Source organism: Lepidochelys kempii, chromosome 9 (genome assembly GCF_965140285.1).
Source record: "Lepidochelys kempii isolate rLepKem1 chromosome 9, rLepKem1.hap1, whole genome shotgun sequence".
Taxonomy (NCBI): Eukaryota; Metazoa; Chordata; order Testudines; family Cheloniidae; genus Lepidochelys; species Lepidochelys kempii.
In genome coordinates, this window is record NC_136388.1 from 27,894,763 (window position 1) to 27,917,286 (window position 22,524).

The following is a 22,524-nucleotide window of genomic DNA, read 5'->3' on the forward strand; positions in this document are numbered from 1 at the left end:
AACCACAAAAAAAATACATTTCCTGGTTGTGAAAAGCTAGGGTGCTACACACATAAATGTGCACATACACTCATAGATGTTAAGGTCAGAAGGGACCATTATGATCATCTAGTCTGACCTCCTGCACAACACAGGCCACAGAATCTCACCCACCCACTCCTGCAATAAAGCTCTCACCTATGTCTGAGCTATTAAAGTCCTCAAATCATGGTTTAAAGACTTCAAGGTGCAGAGAATCCTCCAGCAAGTGACCTGTGCCCCATGCTGCAGAGGAAGGCGAAATGAATAGTATCCAAGAAGCAGCGGAATCTGTGGGATAATTAAATCAAAGCACTCACTAATAAGGGTTGTCACGCATCCGGTTTTTGACTGGAACACGTGGTCAAAAAAGGACCCTGGTGTTAAAAGTCCGGTCAGTGGTACAACAGGGGCCTGGGCCTAAGGCAGGCTCCCTGCCTGCCCCGGCTCCGCACGGCTCCTGGAAGCAGCTGCCAGGTCCTTGTGGCCCACACATTGCCCCTAGTGCCAATTCCGCAGCTCCCTTTGGCTGGGAATCGCGATCAGTAGGAGTTGTGGAGGTGGCGCCTGCAGTGTGAGGGTGGCACGTGGAGCCTCCCTGGCTGCCCATGCGCCTAGGGGCCGCAGGGACCTGGTGGCTGCTTCGTGGGAGCCGCGGTAAGCACCGCTGAGACCCCAAGCTCCCTCCAGCACCCTAACCCCTTGCCCCAGCCCAGAGTCCCCTCCTGCACCCAAACTCCCTCACAGAGCCCACCCTGCCCCAGCCCTAAGCTCCCTCCTGCAGCCCAAACCCTTCATCCCTGGACCCACCCCAAAGCCCACACTCCCAGCTGGGGCCCTCATGGCCCCTTGCACCTCAACCCCCTGCCCCAGCCTGAAGGCCCCTCCTTCACTCCAAATCCCTCATCCCTGGCCCCACCCCAGAGCCTGCACCCCTACCCCCTGCCTGGAGGCCCCTCCTTCACCCCAAACCCTTCATCACCAGCCCCACCCCAGAGCCCTTATCACCCCACAGCCTCCTCCCACATCCCAACCCCTTCCCCCAGCCCAGTGAAAGTGAGTGAGTGAGGGGGGATGGAATGAGCAGGGGTGAGGCCTCAGAGAAGGAGCAGGGTGGGGGTGTTCAGTTTTGTGTGATTAGAAAGTTGGCAACCCTATCACTGATTAGGATAGTCCAGTGTTCAGGACAATTAAATCCATGTTTTTTCAGCTGACACTGCCAAGAAGCTTGCCAATTATTGTCAGTTTTTCTAACGTTGGACTAAGTCCACCAGAATAAGTTCGTATCGGTCAATGAAATGCTAACTGCTAGTAACAGCGTTTAGTTACTTCTAACTTAGGCCGGATGACGCAGTGGTGTAAGGTTCCCTTTCCTAGTAGCATTCGCCTGAACCATCCAGTCTCTCTTGCTTCAAGGACATTAGCTGGAACATTATTTTCTGAGTAATCAGTTTGAAACACTCAGGCTAAACTCACGGGTCTGCCAACAGAAATGGCTGGGCTGATGGCCAAAAGGAGGAATTACAGACCAGAAAACTCTTCAAAGCCTTCTTCAGAAAGAAAAGGAGTACTCGTGGCACCTTAGAGACTAACAAATTTATTTGAGCATAAGCTTTCGTGAGCTACAGCTCACTTCATCGGATGCATGTTATCCTTACACAGAATAAGGAATTCACTTCTTATTATCCATACACAGAATAAGGAATCCCCACCACTGCTTAAGTAACACAACTGAGAAGCTGACTACATTAACATTACTTTAAATAACAGTTCTAAACAGAGAAACAACTGTGCAAAAATGGTGCCTTCTTATTGAACAGATCTGCTTCGTGTGTGTGTTTTCAAGGTCAGGTCTGATGGCTTTAGTAACTAACAAGTTTTCACAGCTTTTTACTCCTGTTAGCCAAGCAGAATCAATACAGCCGAGACAGAGAAACAGAGGCTAATCCAGCTCTTGTATCATCAATAGAATTGTTAAAGTTCCAATTGCAGGGCCAAACGCTGCCCTCAGTTACACCTGTGCAACCCCATTGACTTTGGCATATAGAATCTTTATTACAGGTGATGATGCCTGAACCAGAAAGTTCCCTGTTTGACTTTCAGATCCCAATTGCAGGGCTGGCAATAAGGGGACAAAATACAAAACACCCTATGTATTTATTAGAAAACTACTTGAAGTTACTGAAATATAATAAATATAGGCTTTCATAATGCCATTTTTATAACATATTTTCAGAAAAGAACCACACTTTACTATTTTAATTTTGTTTAATACAAATGTAAGGCATACAAAATTAGTATAGCACATATTAACTACAAAGTAGACTCCTCACACAATGGGTCAGAGTACAACTACATCTCCCTATGCTCCGAAACAAAAACAAACAAACAGAGATGAGCTCTGCACTATCCCCTGAAGGCTGACAAATTTGGGCTTAGTTGGACTAGTGGGAAATGAGTTCTACATTCCAAAGCCTTCTATTCAAGATGCCTGGACATTCAAAGCTTAGGACTATGAGCAGGAGCGTATCAATGGGCCCACACCAACGTACTACTGACTAAGAGAGAGCTCAGGTAGCTAGAACCCAAACCACATAGGACTTCAAAGATCAATTTGAATACTTTTCACTGTGCTCTGAAACAAATGAAAATCACATATTCTATGGAGCCACTGGTGTAACATGCTTCCTGTGACTAAATCTACTAAGATGGGGCCATCTCTACGCACAGCAGCTGAATCTTCCAAGCTGTCTTCAAGTCTTAGAAATAATCCAGCGTAGAGGCCTCAGATACTGAAATAACTGCAGGGCGTTCTAGATCTCAGAGAAATGGTCACCATTATGCCAAGAACCAATGCCCACCATTATGCCAAGAACCAATGCCAAGAACCAACTTTTGGCCCCTGACACAACTGAGTCTCCAAGAGCAATTAGGAATCCCCAAAACACATTGTCCTAGGGGCTGGCCCTTTCAGGAGAGTCAGGCAGCAGACTATCTGTGATGTACTCCTTTAAGGGAGAACAAGCCAACTCAGACCCATTTGGAAGTAATTAAATTCCTTGCTGGCTCGTTAGCCTCTAATTAGCTAATGAACCTGACACAGCTGAGGTGGTTCATAGAGACAGGAAACTCCTGAGATAAGGCCCCAGGAGAGCTCACCAGAGCAAGAGACCTGGAGGATATGTTCTGAAAAACAGGGAACACCGAAACAGAGTCAGGAAGCACCTACAGTGACACTTGGCCAGAAGAGGATGATATAGGGTAGCTACACCCTGTGACATCCATAAACTGCCAGCTTCACTGGAAAAGGGTGAGTACACCCTCTCAGTGAAAACAGCAGGCAGCATCTGCCAACCAACCACTATACCAGACTGAGCCAAAGCAAGTTCACTTTCATCCAAATCTGTATCTTGGCCAGGCACTGGGACACCAGAGACACCATCTGAATCAGCTGAAAAAAACGTTTTAGATGGGTTGCAAAGCATTGAGTGCAGCTCAGAGACAGACTGGAGTTTCACAATCTGACCCCATGAAGACTACTCCCCACAACACACAATATTTCATTTTGGTCTAGGTAGCTTTGCTTGGACCAAGTTGGAGCAATGCACACTGGGATTTACAATCTCCATGGCTTGTACCTACTTGGTGATCCAGATGTCTTACTATTTAGATGAAATATTTGACACATGCAAATGAAACCTGCTCAAAGTAAAACTCAAAGAACCGTACGGTTGTTTTTTGCTAGTCTCAAGGATTAGCACAACTTCAGACCATGGAAGGTTTTGAAAATTTTTAGTTGTACCAAAAGTGTTCTTCAGCACACTGACCAGAACAAAAGACAAGGAAAGCTACTTAAGGATCTTCTTTTCCTTATTCACCAATGTCTAAACATTTTGTAAAGCACTGAGATTCAATACTCACCATCAGTATATTTTGCTATTTATTTTCTCACATAATTTAAATCCAACCCCAAAGCATATACACATCTGTATAGCCAAGATCTTTCTCTTATTATAAGCAGGTTTTTTCCTTGGGGAAAAAATGCTGGTATGGAAGAATTTTAGTTGGATAAAAGAATCATTGGAAGACTTCAGTTGACAGAAAAAGGAATGATGGGAATTGTAAATGGGCCATTTCTGTTCCAATGTTTTCCTAGTCTAATCTCAAAGGTCAGCCTGGTGCTTTTTGCCATGAGTTGCCCCTTTTCTTGAACACACACACATCTCTTTTAAAAAAAAAAAAAAAGTCAAAAACCAATTGGCTGACCTAGCCACTAGCAGCTGGCATTGCTGTCCTGTGTGTATTTACAGTGCCAGCCAGACCCCTGATGTTCTAGGATTTTGTTTTCTTTGTTAAACACTATAATGTGATACAAATAGTCTGCAGTAGTTGACTGACTTAACTGGTGCTTTCGCATATAAAACAACAAAGAAGAGTCTTTAGAACAGTGGGGAACTGGCTGACAGTGAATACATAAAGAATAACAGCCCCAGATACAACCTTACAGTGACAAGATCAGTTAATCAACCAGTAGTGCTTGATTTATTTTTAAAAGGCCCCCCCATCAAATCTTCTTTAAAAATTGTTTGTGGATTTTTCAGGTTGAGGTATCATCTTTGGGAGAGTTTCATGCTTATTCTCTCTCTCATTGTCTGTCTCCTATCCCACATGACTGGCTTCAGCACCAGCAGAGGACTATGTTTGTGACCACATAGCGTAGTGCCTCCTCAAAGAGGCAACAGAAATTTGAAAAATTATGACTATGTGGTCTTCCTGTTTCACTAACTTCTTGGACTCCTGCCAGCTCAAGAAAGTGCTGATGTTGGTGAAGAGGTAGAACTCAATATTAGGAGCATTTAAAAAAAAAAAAAAATCCAGAGGTTGAGAAAAAAAAGCAGCCCCTGAATGCTGTAGGTCCTGACTTATTCTTCCTTCTCATAATTGCTTTCCTATACAAATCAATGTGTAGAAAAAGTAAGGACATCCATTAAATATATTTTAAAAAGCTCAATCCAGTCACTGAATGGAAACGGAAAGACTGAATAGATGGACAGGAAACGTTCCCTCAACCTGTCAGAATATAATTACACTTTGTAGAGAAGACTGTTGTCACATTATAGTTTGGATTAGAAAATGAACAAAGTTGTTACTCTGGGTAAAAGTAATTTAAAAAAAATCAATGTTTTGTGTATGGTAGTAGTGTAACCCAGGCCTGTTTGGTGTGGCACTTTGTCCCCCATACTGGTGACTAGACCAGCAAAAAGACTGATGAGCCTGCTCCAGCTTTGGTTAAGACAGATGTGTCTTTTAGCTCATGCAGTAGCAGCTTGTGCATTAAGCTCCAGAAGTCTTAGGTTTGATCCAGGCCAACGATGACCGGAATCTGTCAGCATTACAGTAGCACCAACATATATTTACAATTGAGACTAGTATACTCTTTCACACATGAATTTTTTAAATGTCCTAAAATCCATGAGTTTATTTTGTGTTGAAAATTGCTGCATTTCAAAGGGATCAAGGTGGGTTAGTGCTCAAAATGTAAGGTCACTTGAGGGGATTCCCATATTCAAACAACAAAAAAGTTTCATAACATTTTATGGCTATTTTATGCACACACCTGGGACTCAGACTATGAGGAGCCAAGTCAAATTGATATCTCCCACTTGGGATTGGTCTTAGCCAATGTCTGGCACCCACTGCAATTTGGGGAACCATTAAAAATGTTATTTGAGGTGGATCTACAATATAGCACAAAGCCAGTTCTGGATGGCTCAAAACCCTCTCTCACCAACAGAAGTTGGTTCAATTAAAAAAAAAAAATATTACTTCACCCACCTTGTTAAGCCAAAGAAAAAGTCATTTGCACATGCGTAGCAGAACTGGGTCTCTTTCTAGCCAGAACATTTTCAGGCAGCCCAAGTGGGTGGCTTAAAATAACAAGTGGTTTATTGAATCTGAATTGCACCTAAATACTGTGAATTAGGAGTCCCCGCCCCTGCCCTTGGCAACTGAAGAAATGTATGTTGTGAGCATGAGTTGCTCTTTGCTGGCATTCTCAGGTGCTCAGAGACTAGTATAGTGTCCTCAGAGAAGCTTCTGGTTTAAGAGTTGACATTTCAAAGTGTTCTAAAATTCATGTGCATACTCAGATTTTACTTTAATGAAGTACTGTCAAGGAAAGTGCATTGAATAGAGCAGGGGTTCTCAAACTGGGGGTCAGGACCCCTCAGGGGGTCATGAGGTTATTACCTGGGGGGTCACGAGCTGTCAGCCTCCACCCCAAACCCTGCTTTGCCTCCAGCATTTTATAATTATATATAAATTAAAGAACTGTTTTTACTTTATTGGGGGGTGGAGGTGCGTGTGTGTTGCACTCGGAGGCTTGCTATGTGAAAGGGGTCACCAGTACAAAAGCCTGAGAACCACTGAAATAGAGGGAATATGAAAGACTCCAAGTAAGCAGCATGCAACGTGTTTAGTTTTAATCATATGGCATGCTCCTCACTCTTTTCCTTAACAACAAGCACAATAAAAGGCAGGCCAACTGCTGCAACTCTCACCATCAGCACGATCAAAAAGAGTTGCTGAGCATCAATACAATAGGGCTCTCTGTAATGAGTGTAAGGACTGGCTTAAGCCCCACATGGACTAAATATTGTGCCAGCATACAGTAACTTGTTCGTAATGAAAAACAAAAAACTTTCTACAATTCATCCAGTCAACACTTATCAGTTTCATCTTTCAGAGTGCTATAGCTTCTGTGAAAAAAGGAGTCCAAATGAAGTGTCACACAAAAGAAAATTAGTCAGGTGGTCCTTTTAAAAGTTGCAATGATATTCCTCCCCCAAACTGCTACAGAAGAGAATCAAGCAGTGAAAACATAATTAAGAATGCTCTCATCCCTGTTAAAATGGAAATCCTGGTGTAACTACTACCTCATTGTAATATTGCTGTGCCACATATGAGCTGGGGTAGAGTTAATGATACAAGTTGGGTCGTTTTGGTCAAGGTGTTCTGCAGATAGAGCCACGCCTTGCCTCTCAAAAAACCCCCCCAAAAAACAAAAACAAAACAAAAAAAACCACATTCCGTATCATCCGAAAGGATAGAGTGCTAGGATGTCAGATGGGGGTCATCACTCAAAGAGGGCAGAATTAAGATTGTGAGGCAGGTCTGGTGTGTACCACAACTATTTCCTTATTTACCAAGTATAGGGGCACTCAACCTTCTGGAAGGATACAAGACACTGTAACTCTGCTAATCACGTTTCAGGGCAAACAGTAAGTTCCTATTTTAATTTACATTTTAAGAATAGCATCTAAGCCTATTAGTAGTTATTGTTCACTAAAAACAAGGTATAACTTCAATTATGTTAAGAAAAACAGTTATCCAATCTAAGATTACATTTTGAACACATCTAGAGTCAAATAGTTCAACAAAACTGCAGTTTAATTTCAGAAAATGTGTTAAAATATATATATTTATACATCAATTTCTGACTCTATGTGTTAGTATACACAAATGATGGTCTCTCTTGAAACTATTTATGAAATGTACATTTTTTAATTTAAATACTCAATATACACTGCACTTAATCTGCATGTTGCATTTATTAAATACATTAAAATCTGCAATGTAACAAAACGTTTTCTCATACGAAATTCAAAACACCATTTTAAATGAACAAAAGATGGCTCACTTCATTGTTTTAAACTAGTGCATAGTACACTAGCGCAGCTCCACCAACACCAGCTGTTCGTTCTTTTTTTATTTGACATTGTTCACAGACTATTACATATTACAATAAGAGTGCTGGATAAAAACCATGAGGTACGAAAGTGGTTCAAAGATTATAGGTCATGCAGATCATGCTAGACAGCAAAGAAAATTGTGAATGAGAAAAACACTAAATAAAAATACATAAAGAATGTGCATTATAAAATAAAAAAAACTCAATTACACAGCTTTGCTTCTTTGGTTACAAAGTAGGTTGAACAATTTCACAGCTTTTTTATTCCCCCCCCCCAAAAAAAAAAATCATACGAAATGTCAAAAAGCAGAGGAACCATGGCAATTTCTCTCTATTAGAAAGTAGAAACAGAAATGAGCAAAGTTTTCTTCATCAAAATAGCCCATCAATTATTTATTATATCACAATAACTGGTGACTACCTGTACAGATGCACTATGGTCTTCATACTTACACTCTATACAAAATGTACATTCAAGCTGGGTCTTGACTACCGTCAATAAATACCAAAGGTAAATTGCCATTAGTGTTAGAAATATGCCAGGATTCTTTTGTTCAATTATTGCCTAAACATTTTATCTATTAAACGCAATCCCGTCTATCAATTTTTACTGATACTTACATTTATTAAAAAAAAATTAAAAAAAAAGTTCTGTGACATTGTTCATGTACATTATGAAAATAGCAGCCCTGTAATAAATAAAACAAATAAATGAAACTAATATAGGCAAATGTTACTTATACTGAAAGAACAGTGGCTCTTAAGATGAATTGTTACTTCTTACATGAGATAGCAAGGCTCAAAGTAATCCATGGGTAATGGAAACCTTGGAGAGCCCTCAAAGCTCTTAAAGACCCCACTCATGCGCACCAAATAAATGCATATGCTTTGCATTAACTCCTTCTACCATTTCCCTTGTGCACTGATGACATAACTGGACACCAACTGCGCTGTATGACATCTCAAAGTGAGGGAAAGCTCTGTAGAATGATTGTCTAATACTGAAAAGGCCAAAACACACAACTGAAGCATGGCTACTTGCTTTCATATAAAGTGGAAAGAACACCAGTGGCACACAAGGACAGATTGCTTTCAGTTTTTTCTTAATGAGAAAAGAAAAGCTTTACGCTGAGGAAACATTCGGCTGCTGTGGAGGTTGCGCTGGCTGAGGAGGCTGTGCTGTCGCTGTTTGCAGTTGTGAAGTGCTACTAGGATTGGCCTGTTGAGTTGAGAGTTGGGATAACTGATCATTGTTTGAAAGAGATTTTAACAGTGCATTTTCTCGTTCAAGTAAAGAGTTTCTTTCGATTAATTCTTTTATTTGTTCCTTCAGGACTTCCACTTCTTCTCTGACTGCATACATCAAATGGCTTTTCACCAGATCCTGTGAACAGTAAGTCAGTAGTTACACAAACTGAAACAGCAGAGTTTACAATACAGCTCCGTCCTGCTCGGTCTTAAAATGTTAGTATGATTTCACTTATTCCATTGAAGTACATCTGGTTCCTAGTAACACTAGAAAATATTTATCATTTTAGAGCAAATAATCTAGCACCTGAGAAAGTGGCTGCAAAATGTCTCCAATCTGAAAGGCCACAAAACACGGTATGCTAAATGGGTTCTACTACACAACAGAGTAGGCCACAGGCACTTCCATTTGCATTAAAACGGTAAGGTCTTTTCTACTCCACAGGAATTACAAAAGTTCTACAGAAAGCTGAAAAGAAATGGAGCTTTTGAATGGCCTTCTAGTTACATCATATGTATTTTAATGCCCAAAAAACACTTTATAATAAAAACCAGAGAGCAGGCTGTGTCCTACGTTTTGGCCTCATGAGAGGCATACATCAACTGCACAGAATATATGTTTTTGCAACTAGCATCTTGTAGATTGTTTTCAAACTTGAAAGTCTGAACATGAATATATAAATACACATGCATTTAGTATTGCAGGACGGCATGTACTGGGGAGCCAAGCAGTCCACTGATGAGACAACTGACCCTATTTCTAGAAATATGTACAAGGGGGACAATGTGATTAGAAGACAACTGAAAAATGGTGTCCTGGGAGCTGATGATGGGATCCTGCAGTGTAGCACACAAGAACCAGAAAGAAACTCAGACGGAGGGGGAGGGGGAACGGGAACACACACAAACCTGCATAGGATACATGGCAGAGTTGGATTTTAATTTTATTTCATTAAATATTAAGTAACCAAGGAAAATTTTAAGTGTGCTATATCTTCAGCGTCTCTACATTTAGTTCAAGTTTTTATGTTAAATCATTTCAAAATGTTTAAAAACTCTGTGTACCAACACCATGGGTAGGAAGCTCTTTGGATCTAATGTAAAACTAATCCTGATCTGTTGCCATTCCATAATCTGGGTAAATCCAGTCTTCATATGATGGAATGGAAGAATCAGAACTAATAGAGGGGAGGGGAACAGACATTACACTACAATGAAATTCTGGCTAATGATACTCAATTTTATTCTAGGAATCTGCATTATCCCAAAGATAGCATGTTTGAATAAAAATGAACATAGCTTGAAAGATTTCATCTCATTGATTAACTGCTTGTCCTATTAGAAATAATAATCTGTTTTCTACTTACCATTGCCTGTTCTATTTTGTTGTCAATGGCTACAACACTTGCACCAGATGCACTGTAAAAAAAATTCAGTGGATATTAGATTACTCTTACTTGACTAAACATTGAACCCATTTGTACATACAAATCTTGCAAGTAATAGATTGTTAAAGGTCTGTCTTATGACATATGTGCTTTTGCTGAGAGACTTTAAATCTTAGGAGGCTTTAAGAATTCCATAACACATTACATCCTCTGTGGAAGTTCTCCTTAACTGTCTGGGACAATTAGAGCTCTGAAAATTATACTGCCACTCCCCATTCAGGCTTCTTCAGTTTACCAACTACAGTAATGGCTATAAGAAAAGGAGTACTTGTGGCACCTTAGAGACAATCTTCATGCAGTTGATAGATTTGATAGTAATGGCTATGTTATCCGGCCCTGTACCAACCGGAAAGCTCTATAAATTTGCATTTCTAATCTTCATAGAAAGTCCAGTTTATAGTTCAATTGGCATGGGGCTGGCAGGCTCCCTACCTGGCTCCGTGTGGCTCCCTGGAAGTGGAGACACGTCCCTGCTGCTCCTAGGCAGAGGAATGGCCATGAGGGGTTTGGAGTGTGGGACGCAGCGTGGGGCTGGGGCTCGGGCTCGGGCGGGGCTTTTGAGTGCCGGATCCAGGCAGTGCTCACTTTCGGCAGCTTCTTGCAAGCAGCAACCTGCCCCTGCTGTTCCTAGGTGGAGGCGTGGCCAGATAGCTCTGCATGCTACCTCCACCCGCAAGTGCTGCCCCTGCGGCTCCTATTGGCCACGGTTCCCAGCCAATGGGAGCTGCGGGGGCAGTGCTGCCTAGCCGCACCTCCACCTAGGAACAGCGGGGACAGGTTGCTGCTTGCAGGAAGCCGCCTGAGGTAAGCGTCCCCTGGATCAGACACCTCAAAACCCCTCCCACACCCGAACTCTTTCCCCGAGCCCATGTCCCGCATACCCTCCCATGCCCAAACTCCCCCCCTCTTAGTTAACGGGAATTTTTCATTTACCAGCACCCCCATTCTCCCCATATACCAGATAAAGCTTTTTATTGTATAAAACGTAAGTCCCTTAATCCATGCCTATGGACACCTAAAATTACCAGCCATTATATACCTTAATCTAGTTCAGTTACTGTTTAATTTCCCTCTCTCATTATCCACACACTCTCACTTAGAGAAACAAAAGGTTATGTAATAGATTAACAAATATGCAAACTTGCTACATCACATACTAATATGCAATGTTTTGACACACAAAAAACCCCTCCTGTAGTATTTGTCCTCAATTAGCTGACAGTAGAGGAGTGTTTTTATGGCTTTGCAGTAATGTGCCAGTAGTCAATGAGCATTTAAAAAAAAGGGTATACTCAAAATTCTGGAATCCCACAAGTGTCTTCATTTGCTCCCAGGAAACTCTGGATGCCCCATCCAATAAGGTAACTAGAATGCTATCGTAGGTCAGTAAATTAAGTCCCATTTAGGTTCTTACTGGTATGGGATATGTTTCTCCAATGCCAAGTGCTAATGCAAAGTGTTTTAACAAAGCAGGTTTCAGACTATCAGCACAAGATGGCAAAATGCCCCAACGTATTTTAGGAACAGAGTTTTGCAGACTTAAGATGACAATATTTATGCTTTCAGACAGTCTAATTTAAAAAAATCCATTTTAATACAAATTTTACAACAAAACTGTTTTAGTGTCTTGCTAACTTTCAAGCTTCCCCGTGTTACAAGGGTACTGTAGATGTCCCTCCTCAAAAATCAAAATGGTTACCAAAGCTAGCTTCCTTTTTCTTCTAGCATTTCGATTCAGATATATCCCTTTTCTGTAACTAGCTAAGATAATTTAACATGTTAGCCTTCCACAAAAATCAATTAAAAATAAATGACGGCCCTTAATGTGTCATCTTTCATCTCAAATAATCAAACAGTACACATCCAAAGCTCAACTTCTTAAGGAGAGGAAACCATAACCAATAAACTTATTTTAAAAGGTGGGTGTTTTGGGGGATGGAGGGAAGGAAGGTAGAAGTAGAGAGTAAACACCTAAAAAAAAGTTTTACAACAAAAGTCCCATGTAGACAAAGCCTTAGGGAACGTACGTTCTAAGAAATAAGTTTTCTTGGCAGTTTTACAATGTTGTCAACTCCAAAAACTCAAAAGTCATGAGTCATCCACCCCCCACCACACAAATACAGTGAGACTAAACTTAAAAAGTTTAAAAAATAAATACATCTGGGGTTCTGTTCATAAGCCTTCTGTTTTGAGACTGTATGGTGAACTTTCTTCACATAGTCAAGATTGTCTGCAGTCATAAATGCTAGAAATTTACACTGGTGAAAAATTAAAGCAGAGGTTCTCATGCAATCTCCTAACTGTTGGTATCAAGATAGATACCAAATACCAAAGACTCAAAGACAGTGAGAAGCGCCACCTCACTATACAAAGTTCCATCTCAGCTTCTAGACCTGAAACTACTCCACATAAACATGCACAAGAACCCTGTTCCTCATCAAGATCCTCTCAGCAGCCTTGCTTTCACACTCATGGAAAGGGAAAAGCCAACTGCCAAAGCTTCTATTAAAGCTCATCCTCTATTTTCTCTCAAGTGTGCATGGCATCTCCTAGAACAGCATACAAAAAGATAAGCATTAGTAACAAGCAGGAAGCTGAGAGAAAGTAACAAAGGCCATTTCGCTGACCGCTTTTGTAGCATCCAGGAGGCTCTAAATAGATAGAGAAGAGACAGTTGTCTGTAATCTCAAGGCACTTACTAACAGAAGGTAGATACAAAGGAGCACCCAAAGCAGATCAACAGACAGCATCCTATAGCAACTTCAGTATCTTTCTACCTTCCAGCAGTTAGTGCAGAGGAGCTGGGCTTCTTTTATCAGGGTATTCCCTACCAAATAAGGATTTGGCTGGTGGAGGTTCCCCCATCACCCCTCAATTTTTATTATTTTTTTTTTTAAATTAACATCTGGGCTAGCAGGATTAGTTCTCTGGATTGCAGGTGTCAAAATTTTCAAGCCCTGCTTGTACCTACAACCACTGTCATCTGAATAATTTATATACTGTTTTGAAGTTTATGTATCTAAGAAAATATAAAGCTACAAGCTATCATACTGGCATAACCTGTGTATAGCTAGAAAAGTCAGTTTTATGCTGAACACAGAAGTCAAAAGTTGGTTTTAGTGTTTAACTACCAACCATAACATTAGCAAGACTCATTTCATACTGAAGTCCAGTAAGTAATCTTGTACTTCAAAATTAGCTCCAAAACGCAAGTAGATAGTACTAGGAAATATAAATGTTCTCTCAAGACCAAAGAGTGAGTTATGTTAGTTCATGTATCAGCTATAAAGTAGCTATGTGCTTGTGTTTCACTGTGTGAGCTAAAGATTTGGTAAAAAGAAAGGCCACCTACCTTCCATAACAGAGTTCTTTGAGATGTGTCTTCCCTATCTGAATTCCATTGTAGGGTTTCAACAACTACAGTGTTTTGCTAAATAAAATAGCAAAGAGTAAATATTTTATTTTTATATATATTTATTTTTCCTGGGGACTGGAAGATGTACAGAAATGAAGTTTCCAAGCTCTTAAGTAGACACAAGATTGTATGTGCGTGCGCAAAACACTGCACAAGCTGTAGCTGTACCTCTGCCCAATCTAAATACTATTTAGAATTTTTTTCCCCCTGTGAGTTCATATTTAAATGCCTTAGTAACCCCATCCACATTACAATGCATCATTGATATGTTTAGAAAAATCCTAGTTTTAAAAAGAATGGGGTTAGATGGAAGTCTGACACAGGTAAATTAACATACAACATAAAATATCAACAAGCTTCTACAATATTGTCAAAAGGTACCCTCTGGTGGACAAAGTAATACTATACCCAATGCATGCTAGGCTTTTATTTGGAAAGTCACAGAACTAGCATCTTTGAGAGCATAACGAAGACCAGCAAGTGTTATCTGTAGTAGAGTTCTTTAAGTGCATGTTCACAGTTAATGAAATAGTATATCTTACTAGAGATTACACAAATAGTTAAAAGATATTGTTTAAAAGAATAAGAAGTTGAAGAAAAACATAATAAGTATGTAAGTGTCCAAAAAAGGCAGGCGCTGAGAGAATGGAATTGAAGAGAGTGGGAGGAGAAAAGTGTTACAAGTTAAATGAAATTGGCATTATAAAATTAAAATATATTATATTGAAACTTTTTGGATGGTTAAAGGCATTCTACCTTCAGCAGCATTCTGAAAGATGTTTAGATATCCATTATAATCTCAGAGAGTTCCTGCTTATTTAAATTTTAACCTTGTCAAAGTGGATTAAATCACCACCATTTATAATTAATAGGTACTTTCATTATGAACTGTTTGGAATGTTTCTAAAAATATCAAACTTGTTACCCTTGGGATTGAATTTTTTTTATGATTGTTCTCAGTAAAAAGTGATACTCGGGGAAAGTTTGTTGGCAATCAGTATTTTGAAGTTTGGACATAAAAATGGTTCATGGTTTAAGAAATTCAGTTTTATGTTCATAAAGTAGTGTTTAGTTTTAAAAGGTTACATAGTGCTCAATGAAGTACACATACTATGCCAAGTTTGAAAGTTATGAATTGCTTCACTTCCATTAATTTAAATCTCAGCCATCTTGCTATGTATCAATTTTCTTTCACATTTAAATAAGGTTGCAAATCTCAGTGATCTGATGAAGTAAACCAACTTCAGGCTTCACTTTTTAAAAGTTACAGAAGACATGCCCTACATAAGGGGTATTGATTAGCTGTAAGGTCCATTTCCTCAGGAAATGCGTGACAACTGCAAATCAGAGGCCAAGGGGAAAAAAACCCCACCACAAGGATTTATGTATTTTCTTGGTATTTCTTGTGAAACAGCATCTGTGAAAGCAAGAATAACGTTCACAAGTCTTTGGGCTTGTTAACTCTCCACCACTACTGCAGCTTTTCCTGTCCCCAGAAGATAGATCAAGATTTCCCTGTGGAAGAGGAGATCAGAAAAGCTGCTCTGAGGATAGCAGGGAATATTGTTGGATTTACTAAAATGGATGGTTCCTTTAGAACCAGTGTCAAGCTGCCAGCATCTCTCCAGAGGAAGATGAAGACCTGTCATCAAAACAGTGTAGATAAACAACTCTCTGACTTCATCCAAAGACGCAGTGCATTTACTGTGCAACATTGGGTGACGTGGAGGCATCCTAACCATTTTGTTAGTTATTCAGACCTTCTGAAGTCAAATCACTGTTTGGATTACAGTTCACACAGATAGGTCTAGCATTTTACTTACTACTCCTGTAAAGTTAACACTTTCCTTTGGGATCCACAATCGATTCTAGATCCGATCCTGAATTTAAGGGCTTGTATACACAGGAAAATTGACCAGCATAGCCACAGTGGAATAATTATTCCACTATAGCTATGGCGATCAGTTTTCACATGAAGACAAGTCTTTAGTCACTAAGAACACTTCTGTGGTGCCATTTAATGATAGAAATCAAGATAAGTTTATTTTGGGGTAACACACTTCACAACAACAGTAGACCTAATACTAAAAGTTATAGTTTTGGAGGAGCAGCATACTTAAATGATCTTAATAGCTAAACTAACAAGATGTACTGATAGCTCACTAGGAAATAGTAAGTTTTAGTGAGAGCTATTGACAATCAACTACGTAAATGTTGTGGGAACCTTCTGGTAAACATAAAAGAGGAAGGATGATCCAGTGGATAGGGTGTTAGCCTGGGACTCGAGAGACAGGTTCAATTCTCTGTTCTGCAACAGACTTCCAGTGCAACCTAGGGCAAGTCACTTAGGGGAAGATTTTGAGAAGAACTTAGTACCCAGTAAGTCCACTGAGAATAAGTGACTGCAAATCTGTCCATTAGTCTCTTTGGGCAACAAAATGGCAGATGAAATTAAATGTTGATAAATGCAAATTAATGCACATTGGAAAACATAATTCCAATCCTACATATAAAATGAGGGGGTCTAAATTAGCAGTTATCACTCAAGAAAGATCTTGGAGTCATTGTGGATAGTTCTCTGAAAACATCCACTCTATGTGCAGCGGCAGTCAAAGAAGCGAACAGAACGTTGGGAATCATTAAGAAAGGGACAGATAAGACAGAAAAGATCATATCGCTTCTATATAAATCCACAGTAATGCCCACATCTTGAATACTGCATGTAGATGTCGATGCCCCACCTCAAAAAAAAAAAAAAATTTTGGAATTGGAAAAGATTCAGAAAAAGGACAAAAATGACTACGGGTATGGAATGGCTTTGGTATGAGGAGAGATTAATAAGACGGACTTTTCAGCTTGGAAAAGAGACGACTAAGGGTGGATATGATTGAGGTCTATAAAATCATTATTGGTATGGAAAAAGTAAATATGGAAGTGTTATTTACTCTCTCGTAACACAACTGGGGTCACCAAATGAAATTAATAGGCAACAGGTTTAAAAACAAACAAAAGGGAGTTTTCTTCATATGACGCAAAGTCAACCTGTAGAACTCCTTGCCAGAGGATGTTGTGAAGGCCAAGACTATACCAGAGTTCAAAAAAGAACTAGATAAATGCATGGAGTATAGGTCCATCAATGGCTATTAGCCAGGATGGGCAGGGATGGTGTTCCTAACCTCTGTTTGCCAGAGGCTGTGAATGAGTGACAGGGTATGGATCACTTGTTCTATTCATTCCCTCTGGGGCACCTGGCATTGGCCATTGTTGGAAGACAGGATTGTGGGCTAGATGGACCTTTGGTCTGACCTACTATGGCCGTTAAGTTCTTAGATACACAAAGAAACTCTGACATGTAATATTGAGCATCACCATGCTGAACTTTTAGGTGCCTAGAAAATTAGTGGGCTTCACAAAGCCAGAATTAGGTACCTAAGCTCCCTATAAATGGGGAGAGGGTGGCACGTCAGAATGGGTTTCACAAAAGCCACCACACATGGCCAGTCCTTGCCTAAGCTAGCCAATGGAAGGTACTAAACTGAGGTGTGCGCACTAAGCCCGCTCTCAGAGCTACAGTAGAACCTCAGAGTTATGAACACCTTGGGAATGGAGGTTGTTTGTACCTCTGAACAAAACTTCTTTTCCCAAAAAATGTTTACAACTGAACATTGACTTAATACAACTTTGAAACTTTACCACGCAGAAGAAAAATGCTGCTTTCCCTTTATTTTTTTAGTAGTTTATATTTAACACAGTACTGTACTGTATTTGCTTCCCCGCCTTCCCTCCCCCAGGCTCTTCTGCTGCCTGATTGCGTACTTCTGGTGAGGTATGTGGTTGACTGGTCAATCTGTAACTCTGGTGTTTGTAACTCTGAGGTTCTGTTGTAGGTGCTTAAGTCTGGGCTTCAGGGAGGCACCTCTGTGTTTGGGATTCTCGGCTGCAAACCTCTTCTGGCATGGGCACTTAAGCTGTTTTAGCAAGAAGCTGGTGGGAGGTGAGCAGCGGCTTTATGACTAAATAGAGTGATTCTGGGATTTAGGCTCCTAAAGTGTCAGTCAGGGGGCCTAAGACATTTTGTGAATCTAGCCCTTTGTGCCTCAGTTTCCCATCTGTGAAATGGAGACAACAGTACTTCATCTCAGAGGAGTAGTTAGGATAAATTCTATTTGCACACCCCCAAAGCTTTAAAGAAGAAACCATATAAGTACCTGAGACAGCGTAACCCCCGCCCCCAAATCCCCAGATTTGTTCTAAAATAAATTTACAATATGTTAGGCTCACTTTCCCCAATAGGCAACTGCTATTTAGGCAGCAGATGCTCTCCTTTTTATTACACCAGAGGAGCTGCCTTTGTGACAAAGTGGGGGCAACCTGCTCAACAGGAGGATACAGGAGTTTTTTCTTCAAAAAAAACCTCTCTTTCACATTGTCATAGCTAGTTCACATAAAGCACTTTGAAAATGCTGATTGTCCCTCCCACAAAGAGCTTACATTCGAAGTATAAGACAGGACAACAGGGGAATATAAGCAGAAACAGAGAGCACATGATAAAAGTGACATGATATGATCAGCATGAGACACAGTGGTCTCAGCACACCAGCTGCCTACCAGTTGCCAGGTTTGTTTTTTAAATAGATATCATGGCAAGAGAGAATTTAAGGACGGACCTGAAGGAGAACAACGAGATATTCAGCCACAAAAGTAATAGTCTACACATTCTTTAAAGGCTTATAAACTACTTTAGAAGGACCTCCAAAATGTGGTTTTATGTTGCGCTAAGGCTGTATGCAAACAGAAAACTGTGGGTTATTTGTGGCCTACAGTCTATTTTAAGGCTTACTGAGTTTTTATTTTTTTCACTCTCTAGGAGCGAACAGGGCTCTTTGGACATACACACAACGTTCTCTCAGTTTTAGTGAAGCATTTAATTTGAAGAAGTCACATCATATCCCCTTACTGTGCACTATATATGTAGGGCAAGAATGTCATTTGTGTGTACTTTACATGAGAGAAGAAACCACATCTCTGGCAGTAGTTTATTTAACTCTCAGTCACCAGGCTGCTTTGTTGCAAGAACAAGCTAATCCTGAGTAGATTTTTTTGGAATTGCTACAGAATCCTCACGTAACTTCAATTCCAAGACAATTAAACCCAATTTGAAAAGAATCCCCCAGTTATTGATAATGACAAGAGAGATGCGGAGAAGGGGATATACTATTTTCTGGTCCTCCCCCCTGCAAAACGTGTCTATTCTCCCAGTTCCATCAGGGAAGTTTGTCCCTTTTCCTGGCTGTCATCTGGTAGTCAAAAGTCCCTGGGTGGGATACATAGTTTGTTCAGATTAATCCCACACAAGAGGCATGTATCAGTCCACTAGATTTACAGAGAAAGGGGTGAAGAGACGTTCACAGGTGTCACATGAGATGAAGTTTGGGAGCTATTTGTTGGTATAAACAAATCCTAACCTGAAATTGTTTTATTTGTACTGTGATGCTTTGACATGTGAAAAATTGACAGAAATTCATAATGGAAACACTGCCAGTCTGTCTCTCCAATGCCTTTCTTCCATCTACAGTCCAGCAAAGCTCAGGACACAGACTGTTTTGGCACTATCCCTGCTCTCCTCCCTCTAGGATTTTAGGACCTGTTCCTGGCCCATTCCAAGTCTCCTTTGTCCTGCTTTGACAGCACAAAGGAAGGTAAAGATGCCCTCAAAGGGCAGGTGAGGATGCACATGGGAACCTGGCTAGTTTTCAGCCAGGGTAGCAACAACATAAACAATAACTGTTTTAGAGCAATAAGTCCAGCTAGGATCTTATGACTCTCACCATTAATACTTAAAGAAAAGCCACCATCCAAGTCAGAGGCATTTGTTCCCCTTCTCTACATCTCTTTTAAAGAATCTTGTGTTAAAGAGGAAAAACTTATGGGGCTAGCAGTGCACCTAGCAACACCTGTTTGAATGGTAAGCAGGAAAAACAACATTTGCAGAGACTTCCCCAGGGAAGCCTCAATAATGACTCATCTCTTTGAAGCAACCAAGTACAAAAAAAGTCACTGATAGCCTCCTGCCATGCAAGGTTAGGTTGTGATAGAAGTCTAGGATTCTTCTAATCTTTTATTTTAAGTCTCTTTGCACTTGAATATCACCTCACTAGATTTTGTTAGCTTTTGCAGCAATGTTCAGCTTTTATTGACCCAAGATATTCCCAAAAGATGGTTAGCCACAGGAGAATATAAATCCTATTAATTTCAGGGGGGGGCACCTGAAAGACAAGATTAAACTTAATGTTCTGATTACACTGAAGAAATTCTCACATTAAAAGATAGAGTTAAGAAAGCCATAGGTGGCTCCCTATTATGACTAGACAAAGGTTGCAAAATTGATTCCTTCCACAAAGTAAGTTTCTTAAAAGGACAAGAAACATTAAATTTTTTTGTACAGTGATCAGATCCATTGAAAGCTGATAAAGTTAGATATTTAGGGCTTGAATTTCTCCCGCATCAGAGCTCCCACTTTATAAGGCAGCTGGGCCATCAGGGAGCTAATTATAGCTCCCTGATTCTGTGCTTGCTAACCCCAGCATAAATTTACTCCTGGGAGAATTCTGCAATACAAAATTAAAAATTCTGTGAATATTTTAAAATTCTGCAAAATTCTACATATTTTCAAAACACACTATAACATCAGTTTCATTTTGATAATTTCAAAATACCTGCCAGTGCTAGCAAGTATGTCTATAAAAATACAGCCCCCCAACCCCCCTGCAAAAAAAAAAAAATCAGGATTTTTTTTTTTGGGACAACAGATTCCTTACTAGGCATACTAATACAGAACTTTGGAATAATTCATTTAAAACTAACTACAATATAGAAATGTATTTCTGGCACTCCAAAGCAGCAGTGCAAAGGCTTGGGGAAGTTAAGGGATAACAGAAGAGCTGGGGGAATAGGAAGGAGCCTAGAGTGAAGCTGGCTTTTGTTGGGTGCGAGTGGGAGAAGTATGGAACAGTTTCTTTGGGGGTTTTGGAGGGGGGACGGGATGGGATTGTTAGGGAGTTAGTGAGCCTTCCCCATGCAGACCCTGGCTGACCCCAAGCCTCTCCCATTCAATCAGGCACATCTGCCCCTGGAGCCTCCCTCCAGCAGCCCCATGTGCCCCACTCTGCCGCCTAACCTGGCTCCACAGGCTGGCTGCTGTGATGAACACACCAAGCTGCTTGCTAGCTGTTACTGCCTGTCAGCTGGCTGTTCTGGTGCCACAGTAGCCTCCTGTGGGCAAAAGGTGGAACTGCAGCACTTCTTGGGCAGAAAGTATTTTCTGTGGCGAGGGGAGAGGAGAGAGATGATTCTGCACCAGAAATGAATTCTGTTTGTGCACAGAATTCCCCCAGGAATAATAACTTAAGTCTCCAACACAACATGCTTAAGGGACATTACACCAGTCAGAATTGGTCACGACAGTTGTCTCCACTGGCTTCACACAAGCGCTAAGTTCTCCGTCCACTAAGGGAATTCTTTGTTGCCCACCTAAGGTCAGAATCCAACCACTTTGCACGTTAAACAGAAGTAATGTTGGCTGACTTAGAACAATGCTTCCTCAGCTCTCATTCCCTAATGCCCCTATTCCACTTGCGCTACACTGATGACATCTTCATCATATGGATCCATGGAAAAGAAGTCCTTGAGAAATCCCACCATCAACCTCAGCCTGGACAGTCCACACAAGAGACCCGCTTCCTGGACACTACAGTGCTAATAAGCGATGGTCACATCACCACCACCCTATACCGGAAACCTACTGACCGCTATACTTACCTACATGCCTCCAGTTTTCATCCAGACCACACAATCCATTGTCTACAGCCAAGTTCCCCGATACAACCGCATTTGCTCCAACCCCTCAGACAGAGAAACACCTACAAGATCTCTATCAAGTGTTCTTACAACTACAATACCCACCTGCTGGAGTGAAGAAACAGATTGACAGAGTCAGAAGAGTTCCCAGAAGTCACCTACTACAGGACAGGCCCAACAAAGAAAACAGAACTCCACTAGCTGTGACCTTCAGCCCCCAACTAAAACCTCTCCAGCGCATCATCAAGGATCTACAACCTATCCTGAAGGACAATCCCTCACTCTCACAGATCTTGGAGACAGGCTAGTCCTCGCTTACAGACAGCCCCCCAACCTGAAGCAAATACTCACCAGCAACCACACACCACTGGGGAATTCTGTGCACAAACAAAAACACTAACCCAGAAACCTATCCTTACAACAAAGCCCATTGCCAACTCTGTCCACATATCTATTCGAGGGACACCATCATAGGACCTAATCACATCAGCCACACTATCAGAGACTTGTTCACCTGCACATCTACCTATGTGATATATGTCATGTGCCAGCAATGCCCGTCTGCCATGTACATTGGCCAAACCGGACAATCTCTAAGCAAAAGAATAAATGGACACAAATCAGATGTCAAGAATTATAACATCCCTGAACACTAATTACAGACCTAAAAGTTGCAATTATTCAACAAAAAACTTCAAATAGACTCCAACGAGAAACTGCAGAACCGGAATTAATTTGCAAACTGGACATCATTAAATTAGGCTTGAATAAAGACTGGGAGTGGCTGA

The 22,524-nt window shown here is 40.8% G+C and overlaps 1 protein-coding gene across 2 annotated transcripts in view; it reads right to left on the reverse strand.

Moving 5' to 3' along the window:
- Positions 1–1,599: 1,599 nt before the first annotated feature.
- Positions 1,600–22,524, reverse strand: part of TSC22D2 (TSC22 domain family member 2) — a 41,431-nt gene continuing 20,506 nt past the window's right edge. Inside the window, exons 2-3 of one of the 2 annotated variants that reach the window (XM_073359702.2) lie at positions 10,384–10,435; positions 1,600–9,152 (exon numbers count right to left, since the gene is read on the reverse strand). In XM_073359702.2, coding sequence (XP_073215803.2) covers positions 8,892–9,152; positions 10,384–10,435 — 313 coding nt within the window. In that variant the 3' untranslated portion in view covers positions 1,600–8,891. Of the gene's footprint in view, positions 9,153–10,383; positions 10,436–11,401; positions 13,895–22,524 lie in introns of those variants that run through there. The other variant, XM_073359703.2, reaches the window with a different exon arrangement.